This window comes from Pan paniscus, chromosome 3 (genome assembly GCF_029289425.2).
Source record: "Pan paniscus chromosome 3, NHGRI_mPanPan1-v2.0_pri, whole genome shotgun sequence".
NCBI lineage: Eukaryota > Metazoa > Chordata > Mammalia > Primates > Hominidae > Pan > Pan paniscus.
Window position 1 is genome coordinate 15,781,220 of NC_073252.2, and position 26,090 is coordinate 15,807,309.

The following is a 26,090-nucleotide window of genomic DNA, read 5'->3' on the forward strand; positions in this document are numbered from 1 at the left end:
ATGGAAAACCAAATGTCCCAGCATCATTACTGAATATCAGTTATTTCTCCTACTTGATCTGCAAAGCCAATATCAGGTGCCATAGATCAGATCTCTACATATGCTCCATTATAATCCTATTGGACCACCTTTGTATATGGGGTCTGCCATTGACCAAAACATCCTTGTGCAGTACATAACTGTATATAAATTCAAAATGTGACAGATGAAGGCAGTCTCAGGACTCTGCGCATATGCCACAGGAACATAATCTACCATAGTTATATTATCTGTAAAATGAAAAATGACTTGATTTTAAGTGAGTTTTAAAAGAATGCCAAAGGCCATTTTATTAAGCTAATGGAGATTCTCTTAAAGAACTTTGAACCTCAACACATGCATGCCAGACTCTAATCATTACCATAAATATTTCATGCCTCCATACAGGCATTAAGTGATAGTTGGGGGCATGATATAAGTAGTATTTTATAGCTTTCTATCACACATATGGAAGAAGGCACAACCCAAGAAACGGAGTGGCTGTGCTGCAGAAATGGGCTTTGAGGCTGGTGACTGTTGTCTTTGCTTGCATAAAGCAGGCTCAGGAGGAACCTGCAGACCTGTTATCTTTGCCTTCTCTCTGCCACTTTTCCTTCTACCACTCTTACTTTCACCTGCTGCCTTCCTCCTACGACAGTGTCATTGTCTACAAGCGTGAGGATCCTTCTCTCCTCAGGAAACTCCTTAAGGCTTCAGCGCTCACCATGGTTGAAAGCCTTCCCAAGCCTTTACTGTTCAGTCTGGCCCCTCTCCCAGAGCTTGGTGTCCTGGACAAGCACCTCCGACTCATCTGGCCCCAGACAAATTCACTCCAACATCTCCCAGTCTGACTTCCTGTCTCGTTTTTCTTTCTCAGCAGCATCAAACTCCTCGTGTTGAAACCTCAGATTCCCTCACTTTTTCCTTATTTCTCTATACCGGGGTCCTCCAGGTTGAGTGTGTGTTTAAACTCCCTGGGTGTCTGGGCTGTACCTCCAGGTTTTGGAGTATGCCTGAAAATCTGTGTATCTAAAAAGTTTCCAGAAGACACGACTGCTGCTGCTGTTGCTGACCATTTCTCCATACCTACCAATTGCCACTAGGCTCTATTGTATTTTCCTTTGTGTGGCCTGTCTTACTTACTCACACTGACCCCCTTTCCTTCCTATCTCACACCAGGACATCCTGACTGGGGTCCCTGGCACCTCACCCACTCCACCCCAACCATCCTGTGGTGCAGCTTCTGAAAACGCTGCTTGCATTCATGTCCTCCTCCCTGCACATTCTTCACGACATCCACACTGCTTGGGGAATATAGCCGAGACTCCTTAATGTGATATCAGAGGCTCTCCATAACTTGATCCCAAAATCCTTCTGCAATCTTGAGTCCTTCTTCATCCCAGTAGAGACACTCTGCTCCACCCATGCTAACATTCTGTTCCCCAAAGACTCCATTTTACTTCCACCTCTTTTGTAATGGTTTCGAGAATTGGGGAATGTGGGGCTGGGACCAAATCCCAAGGATTCCACATCCTAGGTGTGTGATGGTAGAGCCATTTATCATGCAGGACTGCAGAGCCTTCATCTTTGTGATACCCAGTGATCATAATACCTGGGGCACTCCTCACAAAGATAGCAGAAAAATTTTTGAGAAATACATTTGATGCAGGTATCACAGAACCTGGCACACAATAGCTGCCTGATAGTTCATGATATTTATGGGTAAATTCAATAATATATACAAAATGTATATTGTCTCTATGATATAGCCCAGGAATAAACCTGGGCCTATAGAAAATGTTTCTCTGATCAAAGATATCAGTGCAATTGAAAGTTAAACCCGGAAACCCCAAATTCATTAGCCACCCATTCACCCGACAACCCTGTTTGTCAAATCAACAAACTTGAGAGCCTTTTCCCAGTGGCAATTGAATTGGTAAGTATTCATGTGCCTTGAACAGTCAAGTGTCATTCATTTCATTCTTAGTTAAGTCAAGATGACAGTGCCAGGCAGGACTGAGGTTTTGTCTCTCAGTTTCAGAAAAGCCAAGACATGTACTTACTACATCAAAAGGATGGTTGTTAGCATGATCTCATGTTTGCTTATGTGAAGTTCTAAATGTGCAAAATAAAATTATGTTCTCTTATTTCTTTTTTAATTTAACCTTCCCTTTTGGGGGGAGGGAATTGTTTTAAAGTAATTTTCCTTTTTCTTTTCTTTTTCTTTTTTTTTTATTTTGTTTTGTTTTTGTTTTTGTTTTTTAGGCTTACCTCCAATTCCTTCAACTTCCAGAACAGGCTTTGCAGAATTTTCCATGAGGGGACGCATGAGGGAGAAATTGCAAGCAGCGAGGGTGAGAGAAACCACATGAATATTCTGTTCAGTGCTGATTGCAATCTTCCAGGGCTTGTCTAGCTTACTTTTTATGCTCCAAACTGCATGGATTTGAATACCATTCAATTTGTCTTTCAAGTTTTAAATGTTAATGTCTTATTTTGCATTGGCACAGATGAAAATTATGCTTCAGAATTTAATGTCACTTTTCTGAACCATTTTCCTTGCTCTTCCCCTTAAAGAAGGATAGCATGTATTTTTTACTGATTATTTCTCGGCATTCCTGACATCATGTAGCAGTAAATTTCTGTTTGACTTTTTAGTCCAAAGCAGAAAGTGCATTGCTGCAGGAAATCCCCACTCCTCGGCCCAGACGCTTACGAAGTCCCAGTAAGAAAGAATTGGAGACTGAATTTGGCACAGAGGTGAGAAATACCCTCTCTACTTTGTGATCAAAACCAGTAAAGCAGAATATAAAGTTTCCAGCAAAAGTTTTTAGAGCAGAGCTATGCACAGAGGAGGTATTAAATGCTTATTAATAATTATAATACACTTTGGGAGACTGAGGTGGGAGGATCGCTTGAGTCCAAGAGTTCAACACCAGCCTGGGCAACAGAGCAAGACCCCACCCCTACTAAAAATAAAAATAAAAAATTTAACTGGGCATGCTGGCTTGTGCCTGTAGTCCCAGCTACTCGGGAGGCTGAGGTGGGAGGATCACTTAGGCCCAGGAGTTCAAAGCTGCAGTGAGCTATGATTAGGCCACTGCAGTCCTGCCTGGGCAACAGTGAGACCCTATTTCAAAAATATTAATAATTACAATAGCTACTATTTATAAGGTACTACTCTGTGCCAGGCATTTTACCACCTTTGTCCCATGTTATCACATTTCATTATCCCTACAGGGCAGGTACTATTATTTTCATTCACATTTAACAGATGAGGAAACTGAGGGTCAGAGTAGATGTGAAACCACCCTGGGTCACAGAGCATACATGTGGAAGAGTTGGGATTTGATCCCAGCTCTATATCATTTCCAGTCTGTCTCATTGGGTCAGCATTGCTGGATCCATGGATCTTCCTGGAAAGCAGGGAGAGAGATAAAAGTGCAGCAGAAAAACGGAGTCAGATGATAAGGGTCCTTGAATGTCACATTTAGGAGCCTCGGTAGTTTTCTACAAGCCATGGGAAGCTATTGACAACAGTAAGGGGAAGCAGTCTGAATGCACTAGAGTGAATTTCGTTCGTATTTGAGGTGCCGGTGAGGAATCTCAATATGTGTTCCTCCAGAGACACAGAGGAAGGGCCCAGACCTGGAAAAACAGATTGAGGAAGTGTTTCTACTGTGGTGAGTGATTGAAGTTTTGAGAGTGCCTTTGGAGAAAACCTTAGAGTTAAAGCTGTTAAGGAGGAGAGGGAGCCAGGAAAAGAAACACAGAGATTTCAATGAGGGGTAAGCGCTAAGACGGCAGAAAAAGGAACAGAAAGAAAAACAGCAAATGGCTCAGGAGGTGTTTGCAACTACAATCCAATTGGTTTTTTGTTGTTTTTATTGGTTTGGGTTGTTTTTAACCATTAAGACAAAGAAGCCCAGGCTCTAGGGATATTTCTGATTTTTTAAATGATGCCTTTTCTTTTTCTGTGATGAGGTGTTATAAAATGTTACCTATATTCACCCCAAAGAAGTCACAAGTTGCATAATTATAAGGAATGTGGCAGCCTTGTTTATGTTTTGTGGTCTTCAGTAGGAACACTAGTCAGTCCAATGAAATGGCTTTATGACTATTTGTTATGTGCCCTCATGATCCATTCCACTGAAAAAGCATTTCTTCCCTTTAATTCCCATTTATTTTCTTACTACAAAAGCCATAATTTAAAAATATTGGAAAATAAAGAAAAATATCTATAATCCCATCAGCTTGCCGAAAGAACTTTGGTTATTTTGGCGGGCATGTGAGGCTAAGCATCTGGTCATGTTGGCTAAGTGACAGGAGGTTCAGGTCTTTTATATCTGGCTTTTTCTATACCTTCTGACTGAAAATCATTTCACAACATCATTTCAAAAAACAGATATCATTATTCATGTAGCTCTCACTGTCCATGGGCCACAAATACTGATATCTCAAATAAAGCTGGAAGTTGTAGAAGTAAAAATATACTCCCTGGGCTACTAGGGTGTTTATTTCTCATTGTGATCAGGACTTGGCTTGTATGTTCATAATATGCCATATTGCCTAAGTACCATTCTTACAGTATTGAGGCAAACATCAACTGCTTTGTCTTTAGACCAAGTCACATATTCATAATAGGACATCTCACAACCACATTTCTTCATGTATATACCTCAAATCCAGAAGGAATATCTAAAAAATCGTTCAATATCCTGTTCATCAAAAAATATAGCACACAAAGAGCACAGATGCTGAGCTTCAGCTGACCAGGGCTAAAGGCTGCCGACCTCACTCACTAGTGATGTGACCTTTGAGTTTAGCTACTCTCCAGACCCTGCTTCCCGCCTCTATAAAACAGGGGTAATTCCAGAACCTAGTTCTTGGTATTGTTTTGAGGATTAAATGAGTGAATACATGTTACAGTGTTTCACATAGTACCGGGCACATGGTCAGCCCTCTGTATTTAAGTATTAATGATTGTTAGATGCTGTATACTCAGAGAGAAAAGGAGAAACCAGTTAGGAATACTTTGGTCAGTAATCCAAATTTACCAACGCAAACCACTGCTTAATCTCTTTTGTATTTCCTTTCACTTTATGCTCAGCAGATCTGTGATAGGTGAACAAATGCAAATCTCTAAGAACACATAAACATCAAAGTAGAAGTAACACAGAACCTTGAAAACTTAGCCTCCACTAGATATGACCAAAACTTCTCTACATGTGGCCCTGGTTCCCTGTCTCAGGTTACCCAAGATCTGATCCTTGAATCTAATTTACCTGTTGCCCAGCCAGCACTTATGAGAAACTCCTTCCTGCCAGGTGTCCGATAGGCTCAGAACACCCAGTAATGACAGTGACAGCTCACCCTTGAGGAGCTCAGTGGAGTTGACAGCCAGTGGGGATATAGGGGGATTCAGCTCTGTGGTGGGTGCTGTTAGCAGCCCACCAAAATGGCACCTCGTTCCAGCCTCAAAATCAGGTTATATAAAAATTAGTCCACGGCTTTCTTTGATCTGACGCCCAAAGCGCAAGTAACAAAAGGATAAATAGCTACATTGGACTTCATCAAAATTAAAAACTTGTACTTCAAAGGAAACCATTGAACAAGGTAAGAAGAACACATGAAATGGAGAAGTTATTTGCAAATCATGCATCTTGATAAGTATCAGGACCACTATCAAGCATATATAAAAATTTGAGGGGTCTACAAGACAATCAGATTAGGGTGTCTTTTAAGAAATTGGTTTAGATTATGGTTTAAAGAGAGATCAGGGCTAGAGCTAATATAGTTTGTAATTATGTTATAACAAAAGCAGTGAGACTTTAATTGGTCTAGCTCAAGTTAGAAGAGGGCCTAGAGCCTTCTTGGAGGATACAACAAATTTAAGGGTGAGAAAGAATTTCTAGATGGATATGTGCACATATGATGATAGGCACTCAATATTTTATTGCTGGATTGAAATTGAATGTAATTATTACTTTAAGATTATACAAATGTATTATAGTTCTTTAAAATTTAATTTAGCATGCTCAATCCTTTTAAGTATAATTAATGGCCTTAAATGTATTAATATAATTGACTTTAAAACTTTCTAAGATTTTGATAAAAATTACATTATATACTTTTTTATCAAGTCCATAAATACTGTAATAATACCATCAATACTGCAATAAATCACATCAATGAAATTATATTATCTGAGCATATTTTCTATACCAACCCAATGGAAAGAAACAAAAATAATAATTTCCACATATTTTGCCACATGGAATTTAACCTAATTATTTTCTAGATTACTAATGTTAAGCTTTCTGCCTGGTCTTGTGTTTCATTATCATCATCTTCACAGATCTCTAAAGCCCAAGGCTTGCCTATACACAGCCAAGTTTCTCTCTCATGAGTTGACTTCTCGGTTTGTTTTGTGTGTTTTCAAACACATCAGTCTCTCTCCTTTGCTACAGGAAGTGCAGCAGACAGGAATAGAATGGCATCATCAACAATGCATGAGAAAGTCTTAGCCCTATTTTACAAGGCGACCTCACTTGGCAGAATCTTAAAAAGCCTTCCTGACCAAGCACAGGAATCTGATCTTTATTCTACTGCAGTTTTTAAAAATCCTAGGCCGGGTGTGGTGGCTCACGTCTGTAATCCCAGCACTTTGGGAGGCTGAGGCGGGCGGATCACGAGGTCAGGAGTTCGAGACCAGTCTGGCCAACATAGTGAAACCCCGTCTCTACTAAAAATACAAAAAAAAAATTAGCCGGGTTTGGTGGCGGGTGCCTGTAATCCCAGCTACTCAGGAGGCTGAGGCAGGAAAATCTCGTGAACCCGGGAGGCGGAGGTTGTAGTGAGCTGAGATCGCGCCACTGCACTCCAGTCTGGGTGACAGAACAAGACTCCATCTCAAAAAAAAAAAAAGAAAAAAAAAAATCCTTACACTGGGTAATACTCATCTGCTTCTTTCCTCATCCTTAAAAACATTTAAAATACTGAGACAAATAATAACTTCATTTAGCATTGCATTGTGGAAGGTATTGATTAGCACAGCTTCAACTTCTGTACAATTGAGTTGGTAGATAACTATTTAACCTTAATACTACAAAATGAGAAAATGAAGAAGTATAGAATTCAACATAAAAGGAAACTGTATACAGTTGCTTGATATTATGATAGATTATACCCAACTGACACCCCCATTTTTATTCTGGCCATTACTGGACATCTAGCTGCACCTAAGTGAAATTTGACAGCACCTCACTTTAGCTGTACCTCCAGGTTTCATTCCAGGGTATCCCTTCCTCTCCAGAAGGCTTGTGGAGGCCCACTCATGTATTCTGACACATATGCAAGACTGGAAGCACCAGAGGCTTAACACCCTCTGGTGCAATCACCAACTATGTAGAGGCCAAGGGGACACTTCCTTGTCACCCTCTGAAAGTTCACTGAAAATCAGCTGACAAAAGGCAGATTAATAGGAGAAAAGGCATACACATTTATTAGTGTGCAAGGAGTACAGATAATTATGTACCCTTCATCCTAGAGGAAAGAGAGATGGAGAAGTGTGGGTGATTTTAGCAAGTAGCAAATGATTTTTAGGGGAATTCAATGGGCTTGAAGAACATAACAGTGGCCTCGGACAAAGTCTGTTGGGCCCGCAGAGCAGACAATGGTTTTTGACTAAAGTCTGTCCAAGTGTGTTGATGGATTTCAGTCTTTCTTCCTGCGATATGGGTACAGTTAATGAACACTCAGGAGAGGGACCAAAGGTCACTGTTTTCTTCTTTGGCAGGTTTGGACTCAGGCAGCTAAGGGAACTTCAGAGAACAACCTCATCCTGTGCTTTAGGAGAGATAGGGAATTTGGCATTCGGGGTAGGGGAGGTCAGAGAGAACTTGAGGCTTCTTCTTCAGTTCAGCATGTCAAAGCACCATATTTTGGGCCATCTGTTTCTGAGCCCCTCCAACCACCTGGGGGACAGAAGCCATTAGACAAACATTCCCCTCTTCTGTGTCCCTGGTGGACAATTCTGAGAAGCAGTCTACGTGACTCCTCAGAGGATCCCTGTGGGTTAAACTCTCTTGCCCACAGTGGTAGCCTTGTCAATCAAGTTCTCCTGCACTCACTTTCCACCTGCTTTATTCTTCCCAGTCCCCAGTTCCTGTTCTTTGGTGTCACTTCTCAGAGTCAACTACAGGCACAGAAAAACCCTTGCCACAGGCTCTGGTTTCCCATGGGCTAAACTAAAATGTTTAGTCGTATCATATGAATACAAACTATAGACCAAAAAAAAGACATGTAAGAAAAAGCTAGTAATATGATAATAATGGCTACCATTAATGCACCTAACTGGTTATATTTTATGTACATTTCCTTATTTGATGCTCTACTCAAGTGGCCTAAGCTGTAAATGGTACAGTTAAAATTCAAAGCCAGGCAGTCAGACTTTAGAGCCTATGGTTTCAATTGCCAAGCTCTACAGGACAGTGCCTGATATGAATCAGACAATTTGATTCCAAAAAGAGAGTTCATTTTAGGATGGAGAAAGGAAGTAGCTTTGTGTGGTCTTGAGGAACAGGTAGGACTTGGGAAGGATATATTGAAGGTCCCCAGTGAAGATGGCACACTACATTACTGTTGTTGGGTGACAGTTATTCCATGCTGTGAAATAATTCTCTGTCCATATAATAATGATCAAGTTTCTGTCATAGGTAGAATAAGTATGTTCCTTCTTCCCATGAACACCTATATGTGCTACTGGGATGGCTTAGAATTGCTCAAAATTGCTTGACATTTAGATTGTGCTTCATGAAAAAGGAGGAGTATCTGGGTTTTAAAAGGGGTGGATTAGAAGGAGAGATGGGTAAGAAGTTGGAAACAGCACCTTGCAGATTAGCTTTCAGAGGCAAAAGGGAATACCCATATGATAACTATCACATAGAGCAAGTAGAGGCAGAGGGCTCAGCTTCCCAGGGTGAATAGCAGGACCAGAGCTTCAGTGAGGACAGGCCATGTACCCTGGAGGATGTGTGTTGGACTTATTTACAATCAGACATTATTAATGTTTTTCTTTATAGACTGTTTGGAAATGATCCTCTGTGAAGTGGATAATCTTAATTTATAGGATGAGATAACACTTTTTTTTTTTTTTTTTTGAGACGGAGTCTTGCTCTATCTCCCAGGCTGGAGTGCAGTGCTGCAATCTCAGCTCACTGCAACCTCCGCCTCCCAGGTTCAAGGGATTTTCCTGCCTCAGCCTCCCCAGTAGCTGGGATTACAGGCGCCCGCCACCACGCCTGGCTAAACTTTGTATTTTTAGTAAAGGTGGGTTTCACTATGTTTGCCAGGCTGGTCTTGAACTCCTGACCTCAGGTGATCTGCCCACCTCGGCCTCCCAAAGTGCTGGGAGTTCAAGCATGAGCCACTGCATCTGGCCAACAGTTTTCATTTTTATTTTTTTTATTTATTTTATTTTTTTATTATACTTTAAGTTTTAGGGTACATGTGCACAATGTGCAGGTTAGTTACATATGTATACATGTGCCATGCTGGTGCGCTGCACCCACTAACTCATCATCTAGCATTAGGTATATCTCCCAATGCTATCCCTCCCCCCTCCCCCCACCCCACCACAGTCCCCAGAGTGTGATATTCCCCTTCCTGTGTCCCTGTGATATCATTATTCAACTCCCACCTATGAGTGAGAATATGTGGTGTTTGGTTTTTTGTTCTTGCGATAGTTTACTGAGAATGATGATTTCCAATTTCATCCATGTCCCTACAAAGGACATGAAATCATTTTTATGGCTGCATAGTATTCCATGGTGTATATGTGCCACATTTTCTTAATCCAGTCTATCATTGTTGGACATTTGGGTTGGTTCCAAGTCTTTGCTATTGTGAATAATGCCGCAATAAACATACGTGTGCATGTGTCTTTATAGCAGCATGATTTATAGTCCTTTGGGTATATACCCAGTAATGGGATGGCTGGGTCAAATGGTATTTCTAGTTCTAGATCCCTGAGGAATTGCCACACTGACTTCCACAATGGTTGAACTAGTTTACAGTCCCACCAACAGTGTCAAAGTGTTCCTATTTCTCTACATCCTCTCCAGCACCTGTTGTTTCCTGACTTTTTAATGATTGCCATTCTAACTGGTGTGAGATGGTATCTCATAGTGGTTTTGATTTGCATTTCTCTGATGGCCAGTGATGGTGAGCATTTTTTCATGTGTTTTTGGCTGCATAAATGTCTTCTTTTGAGAAGTGTCTGTTCATGTCCTTCGCCCACTTTTTGATGGGGTTGTTTGATTTTTTCTTGTAAATTTGTTTGAGTTCATTGTAGATTCTGGATATTAGCCCTTTGTCAGATGAGTAGGTTGCGAAAATTTTCTCCCATTTTGTAGGTTGCCTGTTCACTCTGATGGTAGTTTCTTTTGCTGTGCAGAAGCTCTTTAGTTTAATTAGATCCCATTTGTCAATTTTGTCTTTTGTTGCCATTGCTTTTGGTGTTTTGGACATGAAGTCCTTGCCCATGCCTATGTCCTGAATGGTAATGCCTAGGTTTTCTTCTAGGGTTTTTATGGTTTTAGGTCTAACGTTTAAATCTTTAATCCATCTTGAATTGATTTTTGTATAAGGTGTAAGGAAGGGATCCAGTTTCAGCTTCCTACATATGGCTAGCCACTTTCCCCAGCAACATTTATTAAATAGGGAATCCTTTCCCCATTGCTTGTTTTTCTCAGGTTTGTCAAAGATCCAATAGTTGTAGGTATGCGGCGTTATTTCTGAGGGCTCTGTTCTGTTCCATTGATCTATATCTCTGTTTTGGTACCAGTACCATGCTGTTTTGGTTACTGTAGCCTTGTAGTATAGTTTGAAGTCAGGTAGTGTGATTCCTCCAGCTTTGTTCTTTTGGCTTAGGATTGACTTGGCAATGTGGGCTCTTTTTTGGTTCAATATGAACTTTAAAGTAGATTTTTCCAATTCTGTGAAGAAAGGCATTGGTAGCTTGATGGGGATGGCATTGAATCTGTAAATTACCTTGGGCAGTATGGCCATTTTCACAATATTGATTCTTCCTACCCATGAGCATGGAATGTTCTTCCATTTGTTTGTATCCTCGTTTATTTCCTTGAGCAGTGGTTTGTAGTTCTCCTTGAAGAGGTCCTTCGCGTCCCTTGTAAGTTGGATTCCTAGGTATTTTATTCTCTTTGAAGCAATTGTGAATGGGAGTTCACTCATGATTTGGCTCTCTGTTTGTCTGTTGTTGGTGTATAAGAATGCTTGTGATTTTTGTACATTGATTTTGTATCCTGAGACTTTGCTGAAGTTGCTTATCAGCTTAAGGAGATTTTGGGCTGAGACAATGGGGTTTTCTAGATATACAATCATGTCGTCTGCAAACAGGGACAATTTGACTTCCTCTTTTCCTAATTGAATACCCTTTATTTCCTTCTCCTGCCTAATTGCCCTGGCCAGAACTTCCAACACTATGTTGAATAGGAGTGGTGAGAGAGGGCATCCCTGTCTTGTGCCAGTTTTCAAAGGGAATGCTTCCAGTTTTTGCCCATTCAGTATGATATTGGCTGTGGGTTTGTCATAGATAGCTCTTATTATTTTGAGATACGTCCCATCAATACCTAATTTATTGAGAGTTTTTAGCATGAAGGGTTGTTGAATTTTGTCAAAGGCTTTTTCTGCATCTATTGAGATAATCATGTGGTTTTTCTCTTTGGCTCTGTTTATATGCTGGATTACATTTATTGATTTGCATATATTGAACCAGCCTTGCATTCCAGGGATGAAGCCCACTTGATCATGGTGGATAAGCTTTTTGATGTGCTGCTGGATTTGGTTTGCCAGTATTTTCTTGAGGATTTTTGCATCAATGTTCATCAAGGATGTTGGTCTAAAATTCTCTTTTTTGGTTGTGTCTCTGCCAGGCTTTGGTGTCAGAATGATGCTGGCCTCATAAAATGAGTTAGGGAGGATTCCCTCTTTTTCTATTAATTGGAATAGTTTCAGAAGGAATGGTACCAGTTCCTCCTTGTACCTCTGGTAGAATTCAGCTGTGAATCCATCTGGTCCTGGACTCTTTTTGGTTGGTAAACTATTGATTATTGCCACAATTTCAGCTCTTGTTATTGGTCTATTCAGAGATTCAACTTCTTCCTGGTTTAGTCTTGGGAGAGTGTATGTGTCGAGGAATTTATCCATTTCTTCTAGATTTTCTAGTTTATTTGCATAGAGGTGTTTGTAGTATTCTCTGATGGTAGTTTGTATTTCTGTGGGATCGGTGGTGATATCCCCTTTATCATTTTTTATTGTGTCTATTTGATTCTTCTCTCTTTTTTTCTTTATTAGTCTTGCTAGCGGTCTATCAATTTTGTTGATCCTTTCAAAAAACCAGCTCCGGGATTCATTGATTTTTTGAAGGGTTTTTTGTGTCTCTATTTCCTTCAGTTCTGCTCTGATTTTAGTTATTTCTTGCCTTCTGCTAGCTTTTGAATGTGTTTGCTCTTGCTTTTCTAGTTCTTTTAATTGTGATGTTAGGGTGTCAATTTTGGATCTTTCCTGCTTTCTCTTGTGGGCATTTAGTGCTATAAATTTCCCTCTACACACTGCTTTGAATGCGTCCCAGAGATTCTGGTATGTTGTGTCTTTGTTCTCATTGGTTTCAAAGAACATCTTTATTTCTGCCTTCATTTCGTTATGTACCCAGTAGTCATATAGGAGCAGGTTGTTCAGTTTCCATGTAGTTGAGCGGCTTTGAGTGGGATTCTTAATCCTGAGTTCTAGTTTGATTGCACTGTGGTCTGAGAGATAGTTTGTTATAATTTCTGTTCTTTTACATTTGCTGAGGAGAGCTTTACTTCCAACTATGTGGTCAATTTTGGAATAGGTGTGGTGTGGTGCTGAAAAAAATGTATATTCTGTTGATTTGGGGTGGAGAGTTCTGTAGATGTCTATTAGGTCTGCTTGGTGCAGAGCGGAGTTCAATTCCTGGGTATCCTTGTTGACTTTCTGTCTTGTTGATCTGTCTAATGTTGACAGTGGGGTGTTAAAGTCTCCCACTATTAATGTGTGGGAGTCTAAGTCTCTTTGTAGGTCACTCAGGACTTGCTTTATGAATCTGGGTGCTCCTGTATTGGGTGCATATATATTTAGGATAGTTAGCTCTTCTTGCTGAATTGATCCCTTTACCATTATGTAATGGCCTTCTTTGTCTCTTTTGATCTTTGTTGGTTTAAAGTCTGTTTTATCAGAGACTAGGATTGCAACCCCTGCCTTTTTTTGTTTTCCATTTGCTTGGTAGATCTTCCTCCATCCTTTTATTTTGAGCCTATGTGTGTCTCTGCACATGAGATGGGTTTCCTGAATACAGCACACTGATGGATCTTGACTCTTTATCCAATTTGCCAGTCTGTGTCTTTTAATTGGAGAATTTAGTCCATTTATATTTAAAGTTAATATTGTTATGTGTGAATTTGATCCTGTCATTATGATGTTAGCTGGTTATTTTGCTCGTTAGTTGATGCAGTTTCTTCCTAGTCTCGATGGTCTTTACATTTTGGCATGATTTTGCAGCGGCTGGTACCGGTTGTTCCTTTCCATGTTTAGTGCTTCCTTCAGGAGCTCTCGTAAGGCAGGCCTGGTGGTGACAAAATCTCTCAGCATTTGCTTGTCTGTAAAGTATTTTATTTCTCCTTCACTTATGAAGCTTAGTTTGGCGGATATGAAATTCTGGGTTGAAAATTCTTTTCTTTAAGAATGTTGAATATTGGCCCCCACTCTCTTCTGGCTTGTAGGGTTTCTGCCGAGAGATCTGCTGTTAGTCTGATGGGCTTCCCTTTGAGGGTAACCCGACCTTTCTCTCTGGCTGCCCTTAACATTTTTTCCTTCATTTCAACTTTGGTGAATCTGACAATTATGTGTCTTGGAGTTGCTCTTCTCGAGTAGTATCTTTGTGGCGTTCTCTGTATTTCCTGAATCTGAACGTTGGCCTGCCTTGCTAGATTGGGGAAATTCTCCTGGATAATATCCTGCAGAGTGTTTTCCAACTTGGTTCCATTCTCCCCATCACTTTCAGGTACACCAATCAGACGTAGATTTGGTCATTTCACATAGTCCCATATTTCTTGGAGGTTTTGCTCATTTCTTGTTATTCTTTTTTCTCTAAACTTCCCTTCTCGCTTCATTTCATTCATTTCATCTTCCATCGCTGATACCCTTTCTTCCAGTTGATCGCATTGTCTCCTGAGGCTTCTGCATTCTTCACGTAGTTCTCGAGCCTTGGTTTTCAGCTCCATCAGCTCCTTTAAGCACTTCTCTGTATTGGTTATTCTAGTTATACATTCTTCTATATTTTTTTCAAACTTTTCAACTTCTTTGCCTTTGGTTTGAATGTCCTCCCGTAGCTCAGAGTAATTTGATCGTCTGAAGCCTTCTTTTCTCAGCTCGTCAAAGTCATTCTCCATCCAGCTTTGTTCTGTTGCTGGTGAGGAACTGCGTTCCTTTGGAGGAGGAGAGACGCTCTGCGTTTTAGAGTTTCCAGTTTTTCTGTTCTGTTTTTTCCCCATCTTTGTGGTTTTATCTACTTTTGGTCTTTGATGATGGTGATGTACAGATGGGTTTTCAGTGTGGATGTCCTTTCTGTTTGTTAGTTTTCCTTCTAACAGACAGGACCCTCAGCTGCAGGTCTGTTGGAATACCCTGCCGTGTGAGGTGTCAGTGTGCCCCTGCTAGGGGGTGCCTCCCAGTTAGGCTGCTCGGGGGTCAGGGGTCAGGGACCCACTTGAGGAGGCAGTCTGCCCGTTCTCAGATCTCCAGCTGCGTGCTGGGAGAACCACTGCTCTCTTCAAAGCTGTCAGACAGGGACATTTAAGTCTGCAGAGGTTACTGCTGTCTTTTTGTTTGTCTGTGCCCTGCCCCCAGAGGTGGAGCCTACCGAGGCAGGCAGGCCTCCTTGAGCTGTGGTGGGCTCCACCCAGTTCGAGCTTCCCGGCTGCTTTGTTTACCTAAGCAAGCCTGGGCAATGGCGGGCGCCCCTCCCCCAGCCTCGCTGCCGCCTTGCAGTTTGATCTCAGACTGCTGTGCTAGCAATCAGCGAGACTCCGTGGGCGTAGGACCCTCCGAGCCAGGTGTGGGATATAGTCTCGTGGTGCGCCGTTTTTTAAGCCGGTCTGAAAAGCGCAATATTCGGGTGGGAGTGAGCCGATTTTCCAGGTGCGTCCGTCACCCCTTTCTTTGACTGGGAAAGGGAACTCCCTGACCCCTTGTGCTTCCCAGGTGAGGCAATGCCTCGCCCTGCTTTGGCTCGCACACGGTGCGCGCACCCACTGGCCTGCACCCACTGTCTGGCACTCCCTAGTGAGATGAACCCGGTACCTCAGATGGAAATGCAGAAATCACCTGTCTTCTGCGTCGCTCACGCTGGAGCTGTAGACCAGAGCTGTTCCTATTCGGCCATCTTGGCTCCTCCAACAGTTTTCATTTTAAAGCTTATTGAGTATACAATTTTACATTTGTTTAGTCTTGAGAGAGACGAGTTGAGTAAGAAAATATCAACATCAACCTTCAAATATGCAGTCATGCATCATTTAGTGATGGGGATATGTTCTGAGAAATGTGTTCTCAGGCATTTTCGTCATTGTGTGAACCCATTGTGTGAATGTGCCTACACAAACCTAAATGGCATAGCCAACTACACACCAAGGCTGCAAACCTGAAGAGCATGTTACTTTTCTAAATACCATAGCAATGTAACACAATGGTAAGTATTTTTTTATGTAAACATAAAAAGGGTACAGTAAAAATACCGTATTTATAGTCTATGAGACCTCCGTCATGCATGCAGTTCTACAGGCTGTCGCTATGGAGCGCATGACTGCATTTGAAATTTGCCAGCATTCCATGCCTTAGGAATGATAAGATGCAGCAGCAGTCAGAAGATAAGCCTTTGGGGTGGGGGGGTTAACCTTCATTTTAGAACAGCCTAAGTTTCTTGGGTTAAATGGTTTATCTATCATTTTTTCCCACTCATATAGCCAGGGAAAGAGGTAGAAAGGACTCAACAAGAAATTGACTCCCAAAGTTATTCAAGAGTCAAGTTCCGTGATTCTGCACGAAAAATCAAGCCTAAACCCCGGGTGAGAAATCTTGTTTTTTAAAATCATTTGTTTGTGTTTTTTACAAATATCCAATGAGAAATGACTACAGGCCGGGTGTGGTGGCTCACGCCTGCAATCCCAGCGCTTTGGGAGGCCAAGACAGGCAGATATATTGAGCACAGGAGTTCAAGACCAGCCTGGACAACATGGTGAAACCCCATCTCTACAAAAAATACAAAAATTAGCCAGACATGGTGGCACACACCTGTGGTCCAAGCTACCTGGGAGGCTGAGATGGGAGGATCACTTGAGCCCATGAGGTCGAAGCTGCAGTGAGCCATGATTGTGCCACTGCATTCCAGCCTGGGTGACAGAGTGAGACCTCATCTCTTAATTAAAAATAAATAAATGACTACATATATAACCTGACTCCTGTTGCCATGCAGTTTGCAAGAAAAAAGTATGAGAAGTGATTCCAACTTTCATACTAACTGGAGAGATCAGAATATTGCCTGACTTGAGGAAGAGGGAGTGCATGGAAAGACAGGAAATGTTGGTGATAAGACAGTTTGTTCAGCTCTGAAGTTGCCCCGGCTTTCATTATAGGAAAAAAGGAGAGTACTAACTCCAAAAGAGAAACAACAAAAAAAGGTCATTTGTTTAAAAATTCTATATTTCTCATAATACAACAAAACTATCTCAGCATTGGCCGATAAAACAATAAATCCACTGTTTGTCATTTTAATAATCTTATCTAAAGTGTTTACTGCTATAAATATTTATTTACTTATTGGAATGTAAATAATTGCTGGGGTTTTTTAAAGTCACTAATTAGAGTTACTATTAAAGGAGGCCTCCAACTGCCTGTGGCAGATATTAAAGTTTATTACCAGTAATCTCACACCTTTAACTAAGACAATATGCTTCGGAGGCCTGGAATATGCCTGATCTCATTAGCATCAAGCCAGCTGTCAGTTAATTGTGCAGAGCTCATTACAGCTTATAAATGGGAAATTGCGATTGCTCCTTGCTTTTCGTTAGGTTCCACCTGGCTTCCCTTCTGCAGAAGAGGCCTATAACTTCTTTACTTTCAACTTTGATCCCGAACCAGAAGGATCAGAGGAAAAACCAAAAGCAAGACATAGAGCGGGAACTAATCAAGAGGAGGAGGAAGAGGAAGAAGAAGAACCACCTGCACAAGGAGGAGGAAAGGAAATGGTATTTAATATCAGGATGGTAATGAGGTGTGGGTGGAGGGCTAGGAGGAAAAAGCTGATGTCCCTGCAAGAAAGAAAGTGGCTGAGGAGAAACCTGCCACCACCAGGAGAATGACACTCCACGTCTGAGTTGAAATCCCAAGTACTGAATTCACATGGCTCCCTGTAGCTCTGGGTTAGACCCTACAATGTGGTAGGAAGAACCTTGATTAAACCTGTTTATTTTTCTTTTGTGGAAAAAAGAATTAAATAATGTGGCTTGAGGGTTTTTCTTGCTAGACTCCACGTAATGATTAGTATTTATTCCATGTGCAAAATATGTTCCTCTGCAAGGCAAATGAAATCTTGGTCTCTCTCTTACCACAACCTTACAAAGTAAGCAGCTTTTTGTGCCCAAACACCGCACCCAGGCTACAACTCAAATTCTGCAATTGTGGGTGGTATGTGTGAGATAAAAGGAGAATACGCCATTTAAAAATGCGCAAAGGTATTGAATAGACATTTCTTCAAAGAAGACATACAAATAGACAATAAGCCCATAAAAAGATTCTTAACACCAATCATCATAAGGGAAATGCAAATCAAACCCACAATGAGATACCCCTGCACATCCATTAGAATGGCGCTTATCAAAAAATAAGTGTTATAGAGGATATGGAGAAATTGGACTTTGGTGCGTTGCTTGTAGCCATGTAAAACAGTGCAGCTGCTGTGAAAAACAGTATGGTGGTCCTTCAAAAGTTAACCACAGATTTACAATATGATCCAGCAATTCAATTCCACTCTGTGTATATATCCAAAAACACTGAAGACAAGAATTTGAACATATACTTGTGCACCAATGTTCATAGCAGCATTATTCACAAAAGCCAAAAAGTAGAAGCAACCCAAGTGTTCATCGGAAGATAAAGGGATAAACATAAATACACAATGGAATATTATACAACCGCAGAAAGCATGGAAATTCTGACACATGCCACAACATAGATATACCTTGAAGACATTACACTAAGAAAAATAAGCCAGTCACAAAAGAATAAATATTGTGTGATTTCACTTACATGAGCTACATTGTATCATCAAAATCACAGAGACAGAAAGTAGAATGGTGGTTGTCAGAGGTTAGAGGAAGGAGGGAATGTTTAATGGGTATAGAATTTCAGTCTGGGAAGATGGATGGATGGTGGTAAGGGTAGAATCACAATATGAATTTACTTAATGCCACTGAACTGTTCACCTAAAAATGGTTAAAATGGGCCGGGTGTGGTGGCCTGTAATCCCAGCTTTGGGAGGCCGAGGAGGGCGGACCACCTAAGGTCAGGAGTTCACGACCAGGCTTGGCCAACGTGGTGAAACCCTGTCTCTACTAAAGTTACAAAAATTAGCTGGGTGTGGTGGCAGGCACCTGTAATGCAGCTACTCAGGAGGCTGAGGCAGGAGAATTACTTGAACACGAGAGGCGGACGTTGCAGTGAGCTGAGATTGCGCTATTGCACTCCAGCCTAGATGACAAAGCAAGACTCTGTCTCAAAAAAAAAAAAAAAAGGTTAAAATGGTGGACTTCATGTTATATATATTTTACCACATTAAAAATAAGGAAAACACACTAGGATATTCTAATATTCGCATAATTGGCATACTTCTGTGCTTCACTTACAATCTCCTCCCTTGAAAAATGCCTCCCAGAAATGTACTTTTTTTACCTAGCTCTACAGAAGCTTGGGAATATTTTAGCTTATTCTATAGCAATCATTCTACAAATCAGCATTCAGGTCATTCAACATTGCTTGAGTGTCCTCCTGACATGACAGCTAACTTCCCAAAAGCAAGTGATCTAGGAGAGAACCCAAAAAAGAAGCCACAGTTCCTTTTATGACCTAGTCTCAGGAGCCACATACTGTCACTTCTGCCATATTCTACTCAGGAGAAGCAAGTCACGAGACGTAGTGCACTCTCAAATGGAGGAGAATTGGGCTTCACCTGTTGAAGATAGAAGTCTCCAATTGTGAATATCTTCTGAAATTATGGCACTTTCCTCCAAAGGCCACTTCTCCCTTCCTTTTGCCTATTCACTGCCCCAGAAGCTCTGTGTTCCTAAAACTGCTCTTTTAAATCAACACATTTGGAAGCCCTTCCCTATAGTCCATGCTCTGCTCTGCCCAGACACTTTTAAAGTATTTTCGTCTTCAAGGTTCATTTAGTCTTTTTGAACAAAGTTTTAGATACTCTGTAGCCCCTTTCGCTAGCTCCCCTTTTCTGTCTTCTCTGCAGTTTTTCTCTGGGTGATTTTGCTCACCACGAAGCAGAGGTGGGGCAGGAGAAGGAAGATTACACACTGCCATCTGGTGATCTTTCTCTTTTCACTTGTTTGATGTTTTGGCATTCTCTGTCTTCAAGTTAAGTTAAAAGCATGGTTTCTACATAGATTCCCTTTTTCCTTCTTATTCTTTTGTGTACTTGGGGAGGAAATCTTAAGAGGCAGGTAGCTAGACTGCCATCATTGTCTTTAGCTACCTGAAAGTCTCCACAGGATTTTAAAAGATGTTGCTCATAAATGGACACCAGGTTTAAATTTTTAAAAGAAGGAGAAGGAGAAAGAAAAAGAAGAGGAAGGAGGAGAAGACGTTTAGAAAATATCCAAACAAAATCAATATATGTCAGCTAACATTTGTGATTATAGCCTCTTTGCTTTGAATTTTTAAGTGTATCATTTAATTTTATCCCCACAAAGTGCTTAGAGGTAAACTCTATTACTATAACTGTCTTATAAGTGAGGAAACTGAGGATCAGAAGGTTAAATAAGCTGTTTCAAGTTCCTCAGGCAGTATATGGTGAAGCTGGGATTTAAACCCAGGCAGTCTGAACAGGGTGTGTGGACTGTGCACCTATACACTTGGTGCCTTTTCCCTTGGTTTAGTGCCAGGCGGAAGGTTAAACTGCTACATAAATTATGAGCCCAATTCTTTACATAAATGGCAAGAAGCAAGCAGTCTCATAGGAGGCCAGATTTGTTGGGATTTTGATTGTTTTGCTTACCACTTCTCTTCTGAAACAGCCATCTCTGATTTTGACACCTTCCAGGTGTGCAGAATACTGCAAAACAATTTTTTAAAAAACCCACTTGTTAAATACGGAAGGTTATATAGTTCTATGCTTTCACTTTTTAAAAAAAAGGAAAAGATAAAGTTGTAGGAAATGTTAAGTTTCATGAGTTTGGTATTGTGAATTATTTTTCTAACTAAGAATCTTAGCATGATTTTTTCTTGTTACTTTTTAACATTATGCAGGATGAGGAAGAACTGCTTAATGGTGATGATGCCGAGGACTTCCTATTGGGCTTAGATCACGTGGCTGACGATTTTGTAGCAGTCAGACCTGCAGATTATGAAAGCATCCATGATCGGCTGCAGATGGAAAGAGAAATGCTCTTCATACCCAGCAGGCAGACAGGTACTTGCTCTTTTTATTTTCTTGTTCAGCTTAGACATCGTCACTTACCTTGTCATGAAATATGGCTAGTGTATAAGGATGCCTCGTCTCCAGAACTGATTCCAGTTTCTAATCTAACAATCAAGAAATATCTTCAAACAAACAAAAAAAACACAACATGGAAAAATATCCATTCAATAAACACTTATTGATAGACTAATGGAAGATATACCAGAGTACTGTGGGAACCCTTTATCAAATCAGTGATCCATTACAGGGGCTTAGAGTTTATGAGAACAGCCTTTCTTTCTTCTTAAGTTTATCCCCAACCTTCCCTAAGTCACCATCTCCTGTGTATTTTCTTACTACTCTATGGCGTGATCTTGTAGGGACCTTTGCTTCCTGTTGCTGCCTGTCACTCCCACTATGATTCAAGCTCCAAGGCAGCAGGGACCTGGCCTGGATTCCCAGAGTCTCATCTGTGCCTGGCACAAGGAGGCTCTCAGTAAAGATGTGTTCTAGGAATGAATAAAGCCGTGAATGAATAAATGAGGTAATGATCACGTTCAATCAAATAAACTTGTTCATTTACAAAGCACGTCCTCATACTTTACCTCATTTAATTCTCCCAGAAGCCCAGTTAAGTAGATTAGTATCTCTTTTGTACAGGAGGAGAGAGTTCAAAGAAGTGCCTGGCCCTAATTCACCCAGCTGAAGAGTAATAGAACTAAAACTTATCCCTCATCCTATGATTTGAATACTACCTTCTTCTCAGTATGCCACACTGATGAGTTACATATTAAATTTTTAGGCGTTTTCTTTAAATACCTGGTTCTACAACATACTGCTACAAGTGAGCACATTCATCTTTTCCTTGGTTCTGCTTTTAAAAATTAATTTGGAAAATTTGCATTTTCTAAGAACATAAATGAAATCTCTGGTGATTAATTCACCAAACTGCAGTTTGAGATATTTAGATTGGCCCTAATGTTTATTTTATTTATTTATAAACGATCTAGTCCCTACATATAAAAAGCTTCCTGAGAATGTACAGCCCAGGTTCCTGGAAGATGAAGGCCTTTACACCGGGGTAAGACCAGAGATGGCACGCACCAATCAGAACATCATGGAGAACAGATTGCTGATGCAGGACCCCGTAAGTGTGCACCCTCTGCTCTCAAGTGTAGCCTGGGCACACTAGACATAGCTTTTATTTTCCTAACAGGGCAGTCATTGCATCCACTGTACTCATTTCCTCTTGAGGTTATCCACAGAAAGTGGTTCATTTTTTTTTTTTAACTTTCTCTCTCAGTACATTTATTGATCCTCAAATAACATAACTTCTCCACTGCTCAAAACCCATATTTGCTAGCTAGATCTGGGCTTTTCCTGCTAAACCAGATCCTGGCAACATTTTCCTACTTGACAGAATTTTTAAATTATCCATAGGTAGAATAGTTTCACTTTTGAGTTTTTATTCTGTGTTTTTTTTTCTTAAATGTTTAATTAATAGAAGATAAATTTTTCTTAAGCATTCATTTAAGCTCTTTAAAATACTTTTTAGGAAGCCAGGGTGTATATTTTAAATCAATTGTGAGAAGTGTTAGTGAAGACTTGATTTCTAATGGAAACAGATTTTACAGTTCTGTTGGGGGAGGAAGTACATGAAATATATATGTTGACACAGAATTTTCAAGAAATGTTGTTTGTGTTGTGAACCATTTTCTGTTTGATTAGAAGAAAATGTTGCCATTCCCTCTGCTTCATCTACAGGAAAGAAGATGGTTTGGAGATGACGGCAGGATCCTAGCTCTGCCAAACCCCATCAAGCCATTTCCTTCAAGGCCACCAGTACTAACACAGGAGCAGAGCATTAAGGCAGAGCTTGAAACACTGTATAAAAAGGTAGACACTCCCCTCTCTCCACTTTTATTAAATGAAATTGAAAGTGCTTTGCTTTCTGAATAGCTTGGGGTGCTATATTTATAACATTCTACTTTAATTTTTTAAATAATTCACTATCTTACACATAAAGAACAAACATCAGGCATATTATGTAAGAGTAAGTCTAATTATACTCAATGCATCCCTTCTTAAACAAGGAGTGAGTTTCCTAGCTAGGAATGACTGAGTCTGCATCTTTTTTCACACATCCAGGTTAGCTACCCTTATTTTTCTTCTTTTGCCCTCTCTTTTCTTTTGTTATCTCACATTTGCTGCAGGATCACTTCCCATTTGTTGTCTCTTTATTATATAACCGGAGAGTTTCTATCCTTGCAAATCCTTTATATTGTATTTTCCTGAGTCTGGTAACAAGCTGCCTAATTCCAGCCCTTGCTCTACCATTCACTGGGTGAACTTGGCCATTAGTCTCTCATGCCTCAATGTCTTCATCTGTAAGGTAGGCACGATAGCAGTGTCTGCCTCCCAGGCTTGCTGTGTAAATTGAATGAGGTAATCCACATAAGTGCCTAAAACAGACCTTAGTAACTGCTGGCTATCATTACAGTTCCCTGCCCTCATATTTAATTGCATTGCTCTTGCTTTCCTGGGTGTATTAATCTGTTATCACGCTGCTGATAAAGACATAACCAAGACTGGGCAATTTACAAAAAAAAGAGGTTTAATGGACTTACAGTTCTACATGGCTGGGAAGACCTCACAATCATGGCAAAAGGCAAGGAGGAGCAAGTCACGTCTTACATGGATGGCGGCAGGCAAAAAGAGAGCTTGTGCAGGGAAACTCCCATTTATAAAACCATCAGATCTTGTGAAACTCATTCACTATCATGAGAACAGTGCAGGAAAGACCCACCCCCATAATTCAATCACCTCCCACCCGGTTCCGCCCATGAAACCTGGGAATTGTGGGAGTTACAATTCAAGATGAGATTTGGGTAGGAACACAGCCAAACCATATCATTTCACCCCTGGCCCCTCCCAAATCTGTCCTCACATTTCAAAACCAATCATTGCCTTCCCAACAACTCCCCCAAAGTTTTAACTCATTTCAGCATCAACTCAAAAGTCCATAGTCTAACATCTCATCTGAGACAAAGCAAGTCCCTTCTGCCTATGAGTCTGTAAAATCAAAAACAAGTTCGTTACTTCCTAGATACAATAGAGGTACAGGTATTGGGTAAACATGTCTCGCATTCGGGTCATGCTGATGCAAGAGTTAGGTTCCCATGGTCTTGGGCAGCTTCACCTCTGTGGCTTTGCAGGGTACAGCCTCCCTCCCGGCTGCTTTCATGAGCTGGTGTTGAGTGTCTGCAGCTTTTCCAGGTACACAGTGCAAGCTGTCAGTGGATCTACTATTCTGGGGTCTGGAGGACAGTGGCCCTCTTCTCATAGCTCCACTAGGCAGTGCCCCAGTAGGAACTCGGTGTGGGAGCTCCAACCGCACATTTCCCTTCTGCACTGCCCTAGCAGAGGTTCTCCATGAGAGCCCTCCCCCTGCAGCAAACTTCTGCCTGGGCATCCAGACATTTCCATACATCTAGGCAGAGGTTCTCAAACCTCAGTTCTTGACTTCGGTGTACTCTCAGGCTCAACACCATGTGGAAGCTGCCAGGACTTGGGCTTGCACCCTCTAAAGCCATGGCCCCAGTTGTACCTTGGCTTCTTTTAGTCATGGCTGGAGTAGCTGGGACACAGGGCATCAAGTCCCTAGACTGCACACAGCATGGGGACCCTAGGCCTGGCCTAAGAAAACATTTTTTTCCTCCTAGGCCTTCAGGCCTGTGATGGGAGGGGATGCTGTGAAGACCTCTGACATGCCCTGGAGACATTTTCCCCATTGTCTTGGTGATAAACATTCGGCTCCATGTTACTTATGCAAATTTCTACAGCCGGTTTGAATTTCTCCTCAGAAAATGGGATTTTCTTTTTTATTACATTGTAAGGCTGCAAATCTTCCAAACTTTTATACTCCCCTTATAAAACTGAATGTCTTTAACAGCACCCAAGTCACCTCTTGAATGCTTTGCTGCTTAGAAATTTCTTCTGCCAGATACCCTAAATCATCTCTCTCTCAAGTTCAAAGTTCCACAAATCTCTAGGGCAGAGGCAAAATGACACCAGTCTCTTTGCTAAAATATAACAAGTCACATTTGCTCCAGTTCCCAACGAGTTCCTCATCTCCATCTGAGACCACCTCAGCCTGGATTTCATTGTCCATATTATTATCAGCATTTTGGTCAAAGCCATTCAACAAGTCTCTAGGGAGTTCCAAACTTTCCCACATTTTCCTGTCTTCTTCTGAGCCCTCCAAACTGTTCCAGCCTCTGCCTGTTACCAGTTCCAAAGTTGCTTCCACATTTTTGGGTATCTTTTCAGTAGTACTGCACTTCTGGTACCAATTTATTGTATTAGTCCATTTTCATGCTGCTGATAAAGACATACCCAAGCCTGGGCAATTTACAAAAGAAAGAGGTTTAATGGACTTACAGTTCCACATGGCTGGGGAGGCCTCACAATCATGCTGGAAGACAAGGAGGAGCAAGTCACATCTAACATGGATGGCAGCAGGCAAAAAGAGAGCTTGTGCAGGGAAACTCCCATTTTTAAAACAATCAGATCTCATAAAATTCATTCACCATCATAAGAACGGCGCAGGAAAGACCCACCCCCATAATTCAATCACCTCCCACCCGGTTCCTCTCATGACATGAGGGAATTGTGGGAGTTACAATTCAAGATGAGTTTTGGGTGGGGACACAGCCAAACCATATCACTGGGACTGCCTCCTTCAGAAACCTGTGTAATTTTAAATTTGTAACATTCAGCACTGATCAAATGAAACAGAATGGGGTGGGTATAACAATCATCATTTTTGTCTATAAAGAGGAATGATGAATAGAGAAAACACAGGCCCAGGCGGATTCTGAGTACAGTCCTGCTGTCCTACTAACTAATTAGCTTGCAGCTTTGGGCAAGTTCCTTTACCTCTCTGGATACTTTTCCTTAATTGAAAAATAGGAATAATAATCATTTTCTCTTCCTCATAGGGTCATGATGAGTACTGAGGTGATATATGAGTATGACCTTTTTAAAAATTATAAATTTCTATAAAATATTATTACTGACAAGTATCAGTGGATGGCTACTTTGTACAGAAATGTGATCCTGGAGGCAGATTTACAAAACAAGGGTAAAGATAAGTTCCAGCCCATGAGGAATTTATCGTCTATTTGGTTATATGACAAAAATACATAATACAATTAGTGATCAAAACAATATCAACTTATGCATTTATTGAATAATCCATCAATCTGTATCATCATCCATCCATCCATTCCATTAA

At 41.0% G+C, this 26,090-nt stretch overlaps 1 protein-coding gene across 3 annotated transcripts in view; it reads left to right on the plus strand.

Moving 5' to 3' along the window:
• The window catches only part of CC2D2A (coiled-coil and C2 domain containing 2A), a 143,228-nt gene that overhangs the window by 36,011 nt on the left and 81,127 nt on the right, over window positions 1-26,090 (plus strand). For all 3 annotated transcript variants that reach the window (XR_010111923.1, XM_055111204.3, XM_008952124.5), the window contains exons 5-11: window positions 2,284-2,372; window positions 2,677-2,778; window positions 16,077-16,178; window positions 17,181-17,357; window positions 20,644-20,806; window positions 21,805-21,941; window positions 22,559-22,690. Coding sequence is in view for 2 of the 3 variants with exons in the window: in XM_055111204.3 (XP_054967179.1) it covers window positions 2,284-2,372; window positions 2,677-2,778; window positions 16,077-16,178; window positions 17,181-17,357; window positions 20,644-20,806; window positions 21,805-21,941; window positions 22,559-22,690 (902 nt within the window). In the remaining variant the exon portion in view is untranslated. The remainder of the gene's footprint in view (window positions 1-2,283; window positions 2,373-2,676; window positions 2,779-16,076; window positions 16,179-17,180; window positions 17,358-20,643; window positions 20,807-21,804; window positions 21,942-22,558; window positions 22,691-26,090) is intronic.